This window comes from Ursus maritimus, unplaced genomic scaffold (genome assembly GCF_017311325.1).
Source record: "Ursus maritimus isolate PB19 unplaced genomic scaffold, ASM1731132v1 scaffold_34, whole genome shotgun sequence".
NCBI lineage: Eukaryota > Metazoa > Chordata > Mammalia > Carnivora > Ursidae > Ursus > Ursus maritimus.
Window position 1 is genome coordinate 1,923,020 of NW_024426008.1, and position 14,689 is coordinate 1,937,708.

At 37.8% G+C, this 14,689-nt stretch overlaps 1 protein-coding gene across 8 annotated transcripts in view; it reads left to right on the forward strand.

Moving 5' to 3' along the window:
- Positions 1-14,689, forward strand: part of FANCC (FA complementation group C) — a 265,947-nt gene that overhangs the window by 161,960 nt on the left and 89,298 nt on the right. For all 8 annotated transcript variants that reach the window (XM_040620151.1, XM_040620150.1, XM_040620149.1 and 5 more), the window contains 2 exons: positions 13,384-13,497; positions 14,405-14,469. In XM_040620151.1, the coding sequence (XP_040476085.1) occupies positions 13,384-13,497; positions 14,405-14,469 (179 nt within the window). The remainder of the gene's footprint in view (positions 1-13,383; positions 13,498-14,404; positions 14,470-14,689) is intronic.

Here is a 14,689-nt window from a genome sequence, read left to right on the forward strand (position 1 = left end):
TCTATGAATGAGCAGCCTTCCTTCTCGCTTACACACTTAACCACTGCAATTCTCCAGATTTCTGAGTGTTTATTTCATAGTAAAAAGGGCTCTAAAAATACCAGGCCAGTTAGGTTTTTATTGTAGATCATTTCATTTAAACTGCAATGGGACATATAAAGTTTAAAAAGAAAAAAAAAAACTTTGAAAGCAGGATTTTGAAGGAAAAGCTACAGAAGTCTGTCTGTAGTAATTTGTTTTGGCTGTGGATGTGAAAGTGCAAAAGAGATGTGAATAACTTTGTTTCATCTTTTACGTGAGAGCAATGGGTACATTTAATTGATGTACAAAGGATTTGAATACTAGCACACCAAATGTCCAAATACTGTGCCAGGCTGAGAAAATGCATATACCAAATTTTAAAATAAAAGAAATTCTCCTTTTGAAGTTGATTTTTAATATATTCATAATTTCTTATTTGCAATATTATTTTTTAAAATTGTGAGGGCATGTCAGATGATAACTTGGAGTGTTCAGAGTAAAATGAGAAAAGGATTAGGATGGATTAAGCACTAGGACAAGAGACAAGGACCACAAGTCGTACAGGGGAAGATTATTAGTTGGGGTATGTGATCTGGACTTAAAAACATGAGACAGCAGAGCACTGCAGGGAGTAGAAGTTAATAGGAAACAAAGAGATAATCTGTAGAGAAAACAGACCTAAACACTTGATTGTTTCAGACTGCCAGGTAACAACAATTTTAGGGATATAAGTTGTATTGATTATGAAGATTTGAAAGTATGGACAGGAATAATAAGTACAAAGAAAACTAATGTTTTGCCTTTCACTGGGCGGGAATTTCTGCCTTCCAGGAACCCTGACCTCCTTCATTGGGTCTGTGGACTTCCCTGACAATGTCCTCTCCCCAGAAGCAAAGACAGCTGGGGTGGGAAGGAGGGTGTTTTGAAAATGAAGTCATGATAGGAGGGAGGCGGGGGCAAGAGCCAAGGGGAGTTTTTTATGGAGAGGACTACATGAACAACACCAGCTTATATTCGTCCTGAAGCTGTGGCCACAATGACACCACACTTGCTTTCCTGGGGAGTGCAGCTTGTGTCCCTAATTTGGGGGCATTGCAAATATTTAAGTTTGATATAAGCAATTGTTAACGTTTGATTTGTAGGCAAACAAATTATGAGACAGAATGCACCAAAGACCTCTCTCTCTCTTCCCAATAAGGGTAACTTCTAGATATTGGGCTTGTCTCAAAGAAATTGGGTCAACCCTGGCACTGAACCATGAGAATTAACATTTATTTAGCACCTACTATGAGCCAGATCTCTACCCGAGTGATTTTCATACAAGGTTTCTTTCAGTCCTTCTGACCTTGAGAGGTACTATTTTCTCCATTTCAGAGATAATTTAGAAACTGAAGCTTAGTGACAGTAAGTGATATTTTCCACTGAGCAAGAATTGCCAGTTGAACCTAAGTATGTCTGACTCCCAAGTCCTAGGATGTTTCCAGTCCAAAGTATTCTCATTCATCTCCTCAAGTAATCTTGCTACAGCTACTCAGGATGGTCTAAAGCTTGTTTGGATCGTTGTTATAGTAGATTTTGGACCAGAGAAGGATTAACTCCAGCAAAGGTAGGGAAGTGATAGGATGACCTGGGCTTCTCTCTGTTGTCTTGATTTATTCCCCAGTGCATGGGAAATAAATAAATATACATAGTGTTCGGGCTATGGACAGGAGGTAGGGTGGCGAAGCTTAAACTTCACAGTGCAGCAAAGTGGGTGATGGTCCTGGTGGAAAATCTCCATACCCAGAGGTTTTAATTCAGTGGAATGTCTGCACGGTAATGAGAACCTAGATGATTCTGACTGAGGTGTATGTCTCCACATCACAGCAGGAAAAACACTGAGGTAGATTACCCTGTTTTCACTGGCTCTTCCTTGGTTTCTTAATCCATTTCTTATCAGATCATGAGATGGTAAGTGTAGAGGTGGTAGGCCCACTGTCAGATAGATGCACGCAAGACGGGGCATTGTGATGATTTAGAGGGCAGGAGGTGGACCTTGACCGTGATAATGAAGAGAGAGAAGGCTACAGTTACCCAAACCCAGGAGCAGGGTTACTTGGCTGTCTGCTCTGTTCCCTCCCTACTCAAACTGAGATTGACGGAGCAGCTACCGATGATCAGGGATGTTCTATGAACCAACACTCCCATGCGTGTGCCTCACTTAATTTTGTAACAAACATATATAATCAGTTTTATCACCCGCATTTTATAGAAATGGAAACTGGGGAAGCCTGACACAGTTTAAAAAAAATCACCCCAAGATCATATAGCTAGAATCAAAGTCTGTTTAATTTTAAAATCCACAACCTTTTTCTTTATTTTTTAAATTACACAAATAATACATCAATCTAGTGTCACAGACAAAAAAAATCAAATAATCCAAACATAGGAGCCTTCTCCCAACACCATAGGCCTCCGCAGAAATAATCTCTGGTATCAGCAGACTGTGCAGATAGTCCCCGAGTTTTGATGGTTCAGCTGACAATTTTTTGACTTTACGGTGATACGAAAGTAGAAACCATACTTCGAGTTTTGCGTTTTGATCTTTTCCCAGGCTAACAACATGTGGTACGACCCTCTGACTCGATGCTGAGCAGTCACGGCTCCCGTCAGCCAGCGGGCGGGACGGTGGAAGACCCATAGCACTGACGACCGTTCTGGACCCACACAGCCGTTCCGTTGCTCACTTTCCGGGCAGCATTCCATAAATTACAAGAGGTCATCCATTCTTTGTTATAAAACAGGCTTTGAGTTAGGTGATTTTGCCCCACTACAGGCTCATGTTTAAGTGTTCCGAACACGGTTAATATAGCCCTGGCTAAGCTATGGTGTTGGGTAGGTTAGGGGTATTAAATGCACTTTCAACTTATGATATTTACAGCTTATGATATGCTTATTGGGACATAACCCTATCATAAGTTGTGGAAGATCTATAGATCCTTCTAGTCTTTGCATTTGTATGTGAAAACAGGTTAATTTTTTTGTGTTTCTTTTCATATAAAGGGAATAATGCTGCATGTATTATTCTGTAAGTTACTTTCTTCACATAATTCTACTGTAGTTATTTCCATATCAATTACAAAGTCTTTTTTATGTTGCTAGTACTTATTTTTATAACAGAAACAGCGGGAATATGCACAAACTATAATCCAAACTAATTTTAAAAAGCAGATGTGTGTTTAAACCAGAGCTTCTTAGCTGGGACTGTTTTGCCCTTGAGGGGATTTGGCAGTGTCTGAAGAGATTTTTGGTTGTTATAACTTGGAGGGGGGTTGCTCTTGGCATGTAGTCGGTAGAGGCCAGGAATGCACAGGACAGCCCCACACAACAATTATCAGGCCCAAAGCGTCAGTAGTGCAGAGACTGAGAAAAACGTACTCATCTTAAGGGTATTTCAGCAGCCTCCTGGAGGACTTGATCGATACATAGTTTCTCAGCACTGACCTTTACTTAAAAGAGTGCTGAGTAATAAATCCATTTGTTTTAAATTATAGGATTTCAAGTTTTCTGAGGAAGAAAGCAATTATACTCTGGCCTCTTCCCTGATTTGCCATCATATTTGAACTTTTAAACCTCACAGTGTGTGGTTTATGAAAACGGCAAAATAATCATTGATTAATTATTGAATATTGCGTCCTAGTTTCTTGAACCATGCTTCCCCACGTAATAGGGAAAGGTGTTTCTCAACACATGTTTTATATGGTTGGTTTACCTTCTGTAGTAAATTGCTCATTGAATTAAACTTTGTCCACTTCGGCTTGAGTAGATACTGATTCTTTTATAAATCATTTAGCAGTTTCGATATTGAATTGAAATAAAAGGAACTGTGGTAATTGCAGATCTATTAGACTGAACCTGCCATGCCCAAATAAGACTAATAAGCAAGACTGTTGAAAACAAATTGTCGGGTTCCAGATTGGGAATTGGCATTATTTAGGTTAATTTATTTAGACTGCTGTTTTGTGTTGAAGGAAATAACGTGTAAGTTCTAAGCTTAGGCTGTTTTCATCCCGTAAAAAGTCCATTACCACTTTGCTAAAGTATGCATGATCACAAATATTTGCAATGAAAATGAGGGGTTTTTTTTCTCAAAATGATTTTAAATTAAACATGTCTGATTTTTAGAAGGAACATTCTAGAAATAAAACCATATCTTTAATTTAGGGCTCATTTCTTCTTGATTTGGATTGCAGATTATTCTAGTACCTCGTGGTATGCCAGTTACATGTGCCAGTTACATTTTGAAATATTTTTTAATTCTTAGTTTATAAAAATAACAAAAAATACTATTGAAACTTAGAAAATGTTTTTAATTTACAGAATTCTAAATAACTTTTCAAGCAATTTATATCTTAGTTCTTTTATAGTTTTACGAAGAGCAATGGGTATGTATTATAACATGAAAATAGTCTTCCTTATAATTTTAGATATTAAGGATTTCAAATTTTAGAAGAGTTAACAGTGAAACTACATCACTGTAATGATATTTTTTTCCTGAGAAATCTCAGTATTATGGGTGCTTCAGACTAACAGGCACGGAATAATTGTGATAGTGTAAAATATTTAATTCGTTTTATCCCACTTTGTCTCTTAGAACCTTCATCCAGAAGTAATTTGCAGAATTTGTGGTTCTGCCCCTTGTGTATGTAACCCTGACCAGCACCTTGTTTAGTGTGCCCGCTTTTGAACTTCAGAGAAGTGGTCATGCTGTGTGTTTATCTCTATAATTTTATTCTTTTCCTCAACGTGTGCCATGCTTGCTTTTCTATGTAAGTTTTAGAAAAGCTTCTGAAGTCCCACCAAAAAAACCTGTTTAGGATTATCAATGGTAGTACATTGAGTGTCTGTGACAGAAGATTCACATCTTTATGACACTGAATTTTTCTTGCCGAGGCCATAGTATTTCTCTCCATTTAGGCAGGTCTTTAATATATGTCTTAAAGTTTTGTAACATTTATCTTCTTTGTTGTTTTGTCATGTAGTGAGATACGCAGAGCACTGCTGGTCCATTTTACTCTATAGAGGACAACTTTTCTTCTTTTTCAGTGAAGTAATATATTTAGGTGGTGCTTATATGTTGGTCTAGATTCTGGATTGTGTTTGTGGTCAGAGGAAATGATTTCAGATTGTGTTATTAAGAAAATTAGGCAGTTTTCACTATGGTATCTGATTTAGGAAAATATGAATCACTTGCAGGGATTTAATTAATTGGAAATTTTAACATTAAGTATAACAAACAGGATAATAACAAATGTTTTACTAGATGTTTATATAAATGCCATAGAATATAAAAAAAGAAGTGACTAATTCAGTATTTGGGCACAGGTATTTTATATGGTAAACAGACCTGCCAAGTATTCAAAATGGCATCAGTTCTATTGGCCAACAACTGAATAGACCAGATGCTTTTATAGAAGCTTGAGAGAAGAGAAGATTAAACATGTTGTGCTATACCTCGAGGATTAAATTTTTGGTCAAAAATAATTGAATAAATTGTGTTGAATTAGCAAAAGCTTTGTTTTGCCATTCAGGTTTGCAGGAAAAAAGTTTTTAAAATGTGGAGCTATGCATTACAGTTTTTATTTTAGGATAGTCGGGACAGATATGTGATTTTCTGGCGCCCCTTTCAGCAAAGATGGCCCTTGCAGCTGCTTCTCCGGCCCCTTCTGGGTGCTCTCATACTGTGGTACTTTTAGATTGTCACAAGCCTAGTAGCACCAAAGCAGCATATTATTCAGTGAAACTACATTCACATTGGTGTTACCAAGTAAACCCCTTTGAAGTAAAAGCACATAAGCAGTGTCATGTTTTTTCCACTATTTGGTGGGTATTTTATGGGCTGAAACTTAGGAAAGCAAATTGTGAAAAAGAAAATTTATCACTTTATACTGTAACAAGGTCACAGAGGAATCCTGCGGTAATTATATTGTTCATTAACTATAAATGAGCACTGCATTCCATTTATTTTTATTCAGCTAGTGTTTATTAAACGCCTAGTGTATGCAAAGCAGAGGGCTAGTTAACAATTGCTCTAGGGAGTGTAAAGATAGTAAGACCATCCTTTTCTTGGGGAGCCTGTGGGCTAATGAGTAGAAGAGGAAAAGGATAACTGTAGTGCGAGGCAGAACTTGGTAGGAGCTGTCAAAGAAATACAGATAGGATGCCATGGAAATTTCAGGAGAATCTGATCTCATCCTGTCAGGAACTGGATCAGGAGTCTTGGAGAAAGATGGATTTTGAAAGACATGTGTAATTTTGGCAGCTAGAAATTTTTGGATGTTGTGGGTTTTCTTAGGAGAAAGAAATGGTAGGGAGGGGGGAATGTGGTGACCAGCAAGGAGTCTGATGCCTCCAAATTGCAGGGATCAAAGAGAAAGACCAGGGGAAGTTTGACGAGGTGGGCTGAAGCCCCCTGTGGCAGGGGTGGGGGATGGGGTGGAGGGGCTGTGCTTAGGCATCCAGCAAAGTCTGGGAGCAGGAGTAGTGACAGGAGCATTTCCTGGGTGTCTGCCCTGCCTACCATGGCCCCTTTCCCTCCGCTTCTTTCTGCTCCTTCCCTAGTGGTTTTCTCTGCCTATCCTATCACACAGCCTCTCTTTCTCTCTTTCCCTGCCTCCTTCCCCTCACTCTTTCTGTCCATACCCAACTGTCAGAATCAGCTCAGAAGTCATCATCTTTGGGAGCATTCTTAAACCCTGCAGTTGGAATTAATCATTATTTCCTCTGTTCCCACAGTGATTGTCTTACCCCCTCGTTGTAGCACTCCCTGCATTCTGTCTTATATTATGGCTGTTTCCATCTCAATCTCCCTTCCTTGGGCTGGGGCGGCTTCTTACCCCAATTTCTTAGTAGAATGGCTTGAATATAGATCACATTTAGTGTGTTTGTTGAATGAATAAGGGGTCCTTGTTTACAAACAGTTTTTATTTATATTATGTATAAAAAGCTAGATGCAGTAGAGACCAAAGTGATGGAAATTCTAAAAGACTTTAACGATCAGATGAAGAAATTGTTTGGAGAACCATGAAATATGTGCTCTGTCTCAGTTCAAGAAGATTGACCACAGTTTGGCTCTCCTAGCCTGAGCAGAAACCACAGTCCTTCTTCCACAACCCAACCCTGTGCCAAACCACAGCCTCATTGCTCCAACTTTCCTAACCCGCCTGTGAATGTGCTGCCTGTTACAAGATGGAGCGGATACAGTGAGGTGAGGACAGAAAAGAACACCTGAAAACAAGGGCAGTGGATTTTCCTCTGATTTATTTAAAACTTCTCTCCTTATGAAACTTCACCTTCATGATATAAGCAGTTTTAAAATGGCTTTTCAAACATGAGCAGAGTTCTTAAAACTCCTGCATGAATCCAAATTGGGCTTCAGATATTTTGTACACCGCTGTGTTTGTTCCTACACCTTCCACCCTCGAAGGATTTTAGATCACAAGTCAGGGGGATGTATGTGCATGTTTTCTTTATACCCTTCTAGTCAGAACCTGTGTGTTTACATGCACATCCTTTTTGTGGATACTGATTCCTGTATTCAGAAACCCAGTTCTTCATCAGCTCATTAAAAAAATGAGAGGATCGAAATAGAGGATTTCCAAGATTGCTGTGTCAGCATTTACAAAATAATCAATTATCATATGACACTAGGAATGAATTTTTTGTCCAAGGGCCAGATGCCCACAGAATCTTTAATGGTTTTCTGTTTAGACTGTTAGCCACTAGGTGGCAGTAAAAAAAAATTTTTAGGAAGGAGAAGTGCTTATCAATGTTTAAGTTTACTTTAAAAGAGAGATTTAAAGGGTCTAAAGTTTGAGGTGTCTGTTCTGAAGTTATGTAACCATAGCCAGGCCTTAGTATGCTGTTTCTTAGGATGTATGCTTATTTTACCAGGGATAAATGTCTCGTGGCCCTCTGTAGCAATTCTTACTAGGGAATTATGGGGAAAAAACAGACATAAGTTAAAGCATGTAATTTTGTTTTACAAAACATGTTCTGTGATAAAAAGTAAGCCATAAAGGGTCTTATGCTGAGGACCAATCAGATTTGCATTGTTATAATAAAAAACTATTCCAGCTGCCTCGTGTAGAGTGAATATAGGGAGGTTTCCTACAAGTTTTGGCCATAGAGTAAGTAACCAGCTTTGGTAATTGTGGAAACTTTGGAAATAGAGGTAGTTGAAAGAAGAAATTTTAAATCACTGCTAGAAAAAAAAAAATCTGTGCCATTTGGTATATTTCTTCTCAGCGTTGTTTTTCCATACAAAATTAAAATCACATTAAACTAAAAATTAACTTAAACATTAACTAAAATTAATGTTACATAGTCTTTTCCTATGTCATTAAATATCTTTTTCAACATAATTCACACTGTTGCATAAACTATGATGAATTCAGCCAATCCAGTGTTGTGTGGGGTACTTGAGTTGCTTCTAGTTTTTCACTGTTGTAAGTAATGCTGCTATGAACCTAGAACTTTCATTAAGATATATTCTTGGAAATTAAATTACTGAGTAAAAGGATATGAACTGTAATGCTTTGGCTACATATCATCAAATGACTTCCCAGAAAGGCTTTACAAATTTGTGCTCCCAACAGGGACAGAGTGCCCCTCTCACCACATCCTTGCCAACACTGAGTAATGTAGGATGGGGTTTTTGTTGTTTTTGTTTTTTAAACAGCTAGGAGATGGGGTGAGAACTAATATTTATAGCATTTGATTTTTAAAAAATCAGCTTCTAACCATATCATTTTAGGAATTTAGGCCAGGACAGGTCTGCCAATTAAGTTGTTTTCATTTTTCCAAGACCTTAAATGTTATAGTCAGCTTTCTAATGCGGCCATTGTGAATGCTATCTAGGGAACTGTTTATGGCTGTTTTAAACAATACTCAGGAATTGTTTACAATCCCTAGTCGCACCCTCTGAATCTATTGAATGTCCTAGATTTTTTTTTCTTTTCTTCTTTTCCTTTCTTTTCTTTTTCTTTCCCTTTCTTTCTTTCCTTCCTTCCCTTCTCTTCTTTTCTTTTCTTTTAACTTTCACTGGCTCAGCTACCAAAGTAACTCATGAACTTTTAGGAAGCCAGCCTCCATGCATTGGTCCAAGGCCCAGGATGTGAGTGCTTCTGGAAGGCACTGGATTTATAGGGGAAAGGCTTGGCATGGTTTTCTTAAGATCTACAATCTTATCTGATCCCTAACTGTTGAAATTGGTTCCCTTCTATTGTACATACACTGTATTACTTTTTATACCAACCAAGCTTGTAGTATTTTATGCTTTAATTTTTTAAAGGTCAATCATGTGAATTATAATGACAGTAGCCACCTGTTTATAGGTGGCTTAATTGAAACTTGATTAATTGAATTTTATTAAAAATTTGATTTATGGAATTTTTATTTATTTTTAAAGATTTTATTTATTTGACACACAGAGAGAGACAGCCAGTGAGAGAGGGAACACAAGCAGGGGGAGTGGAAGAGGAAGAAGCTGGGAGCCCGATGCAGGGCTCGATCCCAGGACGCTGGGATCACGCCCTGAGCCGAAGGCAGATGCTTAATGACTGAGCCACCCAGGCGCCCCGATTTATGGGATTTTAAGTGAGATACAGTACTTAGAGAACTTAGCATAGTATTTCACACATGGAAAGCACTCTGTAAATTTTAGTTGTCTTAATTGTTAGAATTCCCTCAAGAAGTGACATTTAACCAGGTCTGAAGAAACCCTCATGGCAGAGGGACTAGAACATCCTAAAGTCCTGAGGGGCCAAAGAGCCCGTAGTCCTATGTGGCTCCAAACAAGCCAGTGAGGGAAAGTCAGCCCTAGGTGGGGGCTTAGCTTTGGGAAGAAGTTTAGGCTTCACTGGGACAGTAATTGAGAGCCATAAAGGGTTATAAGCTGAGGACCAATCATATTTGCATTGTTTTGTTAAAAAATGATTCCATCCATCTGTGGAGAGTGGTTACAGGGAAGTTCCTTAAAAAATTTGGCTATAAAGTAAGTAACCAGCCTTGGGCACATTATTTAAGCTAAGTGTGTCTTAGTTTCCTCATCTCCAACACAGATTTAGTAATAGTACTCGCACCATAAACTGTGAGTTGTTATTTATTTAGCATGTCCTCAGAACAGTTCCTCATGTTTGTTAAATAGAATGCTGAAAGTCTGATGGCAGAAAGTTAGGCACTTCCAGTACTGCCCTCCCTCCATCTAGCTGACCTCCACCATGGAAAATCCAGCCTGCCCTGATTCCGAGTCTTTGGCCGAGCCTCGTTTCCAAATCAAGCCCAGCTTCCTCCCTCTCCATGTCTGGTCTGGTGTGGGTGCGTCCACATGGATGTGGCATATGCTGGCCAGGCCTGGCTGGCCTTTTCTTCACTAGGGCACCTGCATGGTCAGGCCCCACTCGCCACTTACACGAGGTAGGCTTCCTGCTGGGGTGAACTACACAGAAATTGCCAGTAAACACCGCTCCGCAAAGGATGGCACACTGGGTGTAATTTGCCTCCCCTGGCTTTGCCAGCCTGACCATGACTGCTTCCTCTCACCCAGATTGCACTTGGTGTTTGAAACCAACTGGGCTGTCCTCAGCTCCTGTTTGCTTTCTGTATTTATAAAGGACAGCTTTGAACTAAAAGAGGGAAAAAAAAGGCAAATAATATGCAAATGGCTGCCATCCAGCCTTTTCTTCTTCACTGTAGTAAGGAGCCTCTTAAGTATTTTATACCTTACAAAAAGTTTACTTTAACTCTATAAATCTGTTTTTCTCCCTCCTCAGTGACTTATTTTTGTAGTCATATGATACATGTCGCTGGGTTTTTAAAAAATCATCAATATCTTTTGCTTAGTAGTTAGTAATGTTTCAAAGCTACGTTGTTAACTTGCTATGAATTTTTCCATTTTGAAAGTAGTAAATGGGATCGCATGCAGGGACAGCAGTTTTCAAACTGCATGACTTAGTAGTGTTGCCTGGAGTCCTGTTTCGAGGATCACGAGGCAAGTCTGAGCTCACAGGGAGAAAGTACCGTGAAAGTACCAAGAAAGGGTGCACACCAGATCCAGGGTAGAGTCCTCCCTGGGAGGAAGGATGGCTGTAGAACTGGTGGGGGAAGGGAGAGATGGCACAGAAGGCTTCCTTGGTGTTTCTAATGCTTGTTAAATGTGATGATGGGTGAAATTTGTCATATTATTTTATATCTTTTTGAATATGTGAAATAGTGCATGATAAAATTGAGATGAAGCCATAGACCTGGGCGTTATTGGTGAGTTTGTTGTCCTGGTCTGGTGGGGCCTACCCTTGACTGAGGTAATATAGCCTCTTCCCTAGATTCGATGGTCCTCCAAGTGTTTGTGTATGGACTCATACATTTAGATGCACATACGTGAGTTTATTTTATCTCATAACGTTACTTGCAGAATTCAGTACAGGACTTAAAAAAGAATAAAATGGCTCCTTCCCTGTGAATATACTAAAAACCATGGGGTTGTACACTTTAAAGAGTAAATTTTATAGTATATGAATTATATCTCAATAAAGCTGCTTTTGAAAAAATAAAATGTTTTCAAATACACTTTTTCAAAAAGTAAATTTTTTTCTGATTATAATAGTAGCACACATACACACATAGGAAACTGGAAAATCTGAAGTAGAGAAAATACATACACCCATAACAGTACCACCCCAGAGACTTTTACATTCGGTGATAGTTTCTTCCATTATTTTGTCATTTCTACGTATGGATTATTTTGATACTGATGAGATTGTTTCTGTGTATTAAAATTTGCATCTTCCTTTCTTCATTAACATTGTGATATAACTATTTAAAATGCTCTCATAAATTCTTTATAAACATTTTAATGGTTTACAATGAGCCACTGTATGAGGGTATTATAAATTAATCAGTTCCTGCTGTTAGACATTTTTCACTGTGAGAAATAACATTGTAGTGAACATCTTTGAGTATAATCCCCATCATCATATTTGGATTTATTTCCTTAAACACGTGCCAGATACATTAAAAGTTCTGAATGCTTTTAAAAACCTTTAATATGTATTTTCAGGTTGCTCTCTATAAGGCAGGCCTCTACTAACCTATAATGCACCTTTGTTCAGGTTATAAACCCGTGGGCAGACCTAGCCCTGGTAGTCCAAACTTGGGGTGGGTAGTGCCCTGGGTTACACCCACCCACACCCTCTGAGGGTGCCTCAGTGGGCTCACAGCGGCAGAATGTGTGGATGCCCATTTATATTTTAATAGCTCACACAGAGTACCTGTTTCAGAGAACCCCATAGCATTTAACGTTTAGGTCTGTAAAAATCCTTAATTCATTAAGTGAAAAAGGGTATGTTGATGTTTAAGTTTACCCTTTGAGTTTATGAGATTGAATATTTATTGGTGTTTCTTGTGCATTTTCTCTCATGAATTATCTGTTCATACTCATTTTTTATGTTCTTAGTGTTTGTCATATGATATTTTGCACATCAGTTTAATTATTTATGATCTGTTATTTGTTATTAATATCCTTCCTAGATTGTGCTTATATTATTTTCTGAAAGCACAAGGTTTTATTTCTATTTAGAACAACCAATGATTTGCTCTCTTGATTTTCAGTTTACAAAATTCTTCCCCATTCAGACACCTGAAAAGTACTTATGTGCTCTTCTTATTATATCATTTTTACATTGATCTCTTTACATTGATGTTGAACTTTACATTAAATTCAAGTATATTTTGATGAATAACATAAAGTATGAATCTAGTTTTCACATTCCCGTAACACCATCTATTACATCATCTTTCCCTAGTAATTTGTGGCGTATTCCTTGTCATGTGTTAAATTATTATAGCTACTATGATAAAACATATTTTGCTGAGTTTAAAAACAGTAAAGATCACATTCTTTTGTTTTGTTTTGTTTTTTTATTTAAGATTTTATTTATTTGTCAGAGCGCACGCACAGGCAGGGGGAGAGGCAGGCAGAGCCTGCTGAGCAAGGAGCCTGATGTGGGACTTAATCTCGGGGCCCCAGGATCATGACCTGAGCCAAAGGCAGACACTTAACCGACTGAGCCACCCAGGTGTCCCATGATGACATTCTTAATATGGTTAAAGCCCTGTTCACTCATTATATATTTTTGCTTCACTGTTAACAGTTGTTTAAATTGACCTGTTTTTATACCATGAATCCACGTGAACTGAGTATTTGGACAAATTAAGATTACTCATTTCACAGAGATGAGTGCATTTACAGGTGACCTAGACTCTAGGCACTATACATAATAGGCACTTGCACTCACTTTAAATAACTTATCTGTTTATGTTTTTAAGGGGTTGTTATCTCATATACTTTCGGGATTCAGATTTGATACAAAAGAAGTTGGTCTTTTTACTCAAGGTCTTGGATATGTGCCTGCAGATTACTGTCCTGGTTTGCTTAAAAATGTGAGTATTTTTAATTTAGTAGTATTGAAATTTTTGTTGCTTAATGTACCATTGGCAAAAAGGGTAAATGGAAATATCTCACTCTTCCAGGAGAGATGTTTAACTTTCCTCTGTTTATCTCTTCTTACCTTGGGTGGACTTACAGCCATGTAAGGAAGAAATGTGAGGCGGCAGATTATGAGAAAAAAGAAGGAAACCAGCAGAGGTTATTCTAAATCAACCAACCCCTCTCGTCTTTTAACAGATCTCATTTATTCTCTCAAAAATTTTTGGTAGAAGAGATTTCCTTAACCAGTGTAAACACACCCTTTTACTGTTGGATGAATTTTGTATTTAAAATAACCTGATAGGAATTTTATGTTAAAGCAAAAAATTCAGTAACAATGTTGTAAATAGTATTATATATTCACATCTCAGTATTAAAGTTTTGTTTTCTTCTGCCTTGAATTTTGGCCAAGTTCAAGAAATTTTAATTTATGATCTTCTAAATACTGTTATGAGATTTTTAATGTTTGTTAACTGTTCTGGTCTTTTGGAAACTTTATACATAAATAGCATTAAAAAAAATAAACTAGAACTATATTAGGAAAGAAAAAAGTAAGCTAACTTTAATGTGGCTTTATTTTTAACAGGTTTGGTTTTCTTAGGAAATTAGTGATCTGTCTATTGTTCATTTGCTTAAATTGGAATGTGGAAAAACAGACATTAAAAATAAAATCCAAGTTATTAGTAAATGTGACTTGGCACTACTTTCTTTTCATTTTGACAAAGTGAAACAAGGAGAGGACGGGGAGGGGAGAGGAGGGGAGGGAATCTCAACGGAAATATCACTCACACCAAGAAAAATAGAACTGATGTAATCCTGTTTTGCAGTATGAGTTAACCTGCAACTGATTTTGTTTTACAGATGGTTTTATCATTAGTGTCTGAACTCCGAGAGAATCATCTGAATGGATTTAACACTCAAAGGCGGTAGGTGTTAAACTAAACATCCCCCTTCTCAAGTTTCAAAATGTATCAGTCTGGTTATGAGAGAAAAATTTTATAATTCTTTGGAAATGCATGTTCATAGGTAGGGTTCTATTCTGTGTGGAGAGATTATTTATACATGCAAATTGGTGAGTTTTATGAAACTTTTTTTAATCACTATTCTTTCAACTTTTATAGGGCAGTAAATCATGCAGTGTCTCTT